We start from the raw sequence: 1174 nt of genomic DNA, 5'->3' as shown, positions 1-1174 counted from the left end.
CTGTTATCATATGTTGCCCAAACTCGGTTTCAGCTATCTGTGCTTTGCTTGTCTCAGCAATAGACATGTCTTCTGCCAGCTGTGAACCCTGCTTGACCACATCATCCTCAACACCTTCTGAGATACTAGGAGGTTCAGTCATTTCAGTTTCTTCCTCCCCAACCCGGGCACTTGCTGCCTTGGTTAGATCCTCAGACAATTCAGTGTTTTCCACCAGTCTGTTATTTTCTAAAACAAGGCTTTCTTCATGTTTTAATTCTAATGACCCCTCTTCCATTTTATATAATTGAATTTACACAAGGTTCTTAAAAAAATTGTATTAACCTAATAATAATGACATGCAATTTCTCTAAAATAACCACCGTTTAGCTCATGAAGCACGCTTGCCTAAACTATTTTGTGTCTGTACAGGAGTGCGTGCTTGTTGCCATGGGCACCTACAGCGAGAGCCAATCGCAAGCATCCGCTGTCCTTATTAATATTAATGAGACGCAGCGGCGTGACCGGAGATACTCCACTGCGCATGCCCTGCCCCAGGCGACTGCTGCTTCCAACAACAAGCGGTAGTAAGCAATATGGCCGACCTAGGGAAGAAATACTGCGTGAACTGCCTGGCAGATGTTACGAATTTGCGGATTCGCTGTGCCGAATGCCAAGATATTGAACTTTGTCCGGAGTGCTTCTCCGCGGGTGCCGAAATCGGCAACCACAGACGATGGCATGGCTATCAGCAAGTTGACGGCGGGCGCTTCTCGCTCTGGGGTCCCGAGGCAGAGGGAGGATGGACTAGCAGGGAAGAGCAGTCGCTGCTCGATGCCATCGAGCAATATGGATTTGGTAACTGGGTACGATTCTCAAATGAGTCTATATCGATGCGGCTTTAATAAAATTATTTTGCATTGCCACATGTGCACATCAACACAAAATGGTCATGTTTAGTCAGCAACAAATGATGCATTGCTGACTTAAGTAACTTAGAGAAAATAGTTTATCAATCAAGCAGATCCCCTAGGTGTGTGGTGCATATTGCATTTAAGGATTATTTAACCCAAAAATTAATTTCAGTTTTGGTCATTCATAACAGCTGCACATTATAGAGTTTCCATAGAGAGAACAAACGGTACTGTGCACTATTACTGAAAGCACTGCCTTTGTTATTCATTAATATTTGCAT

The 1174-nt window shown here is 44.0% G+C and overlaps 1 protein-coding gene across 1 annotated transcript in view; it reads left to right on the top strand.

The window, feature by feature from the left end:
- Positions 1-575: 575 nt before the first annotated feature.
- LOC107556062 (transcriptional adapter 2-beta-like) overlaps positions 576-1174 on the top strand; it is a 2300-nt gene continuing 1701 nt past the window's right edge. The window contains exon 1 of the mRNA XM_016239052.1: positions 576-837. Coding sequence (XP_016094538.1) covers positions 576-837 — 262 coding nt within the window. The remainder of the gene's footprint in view (positions 838-1174) is intronic.

This window comes from Sinocyclocheilus grahami, unplaced genomic scaffold, assembly GCF_001515645.1.
Source record: "Sinocyclocheilus grahami isolate Dianchi unplaced genomic scaffold, SAMN03320097.WGS_v1.1 scaffold554.1, whole genome shotgun sequence".
Lineage (NCBI taxonomy): Eukaryota > Metazoa > Chordata > Actinopteri > Cypriniformes > Cyprinidae > Sinocyclocheilus > Sinocyclocheilus grahami.
This window is presented reverse-complemented; position numbering and strand designations above follow the sequence as displayed.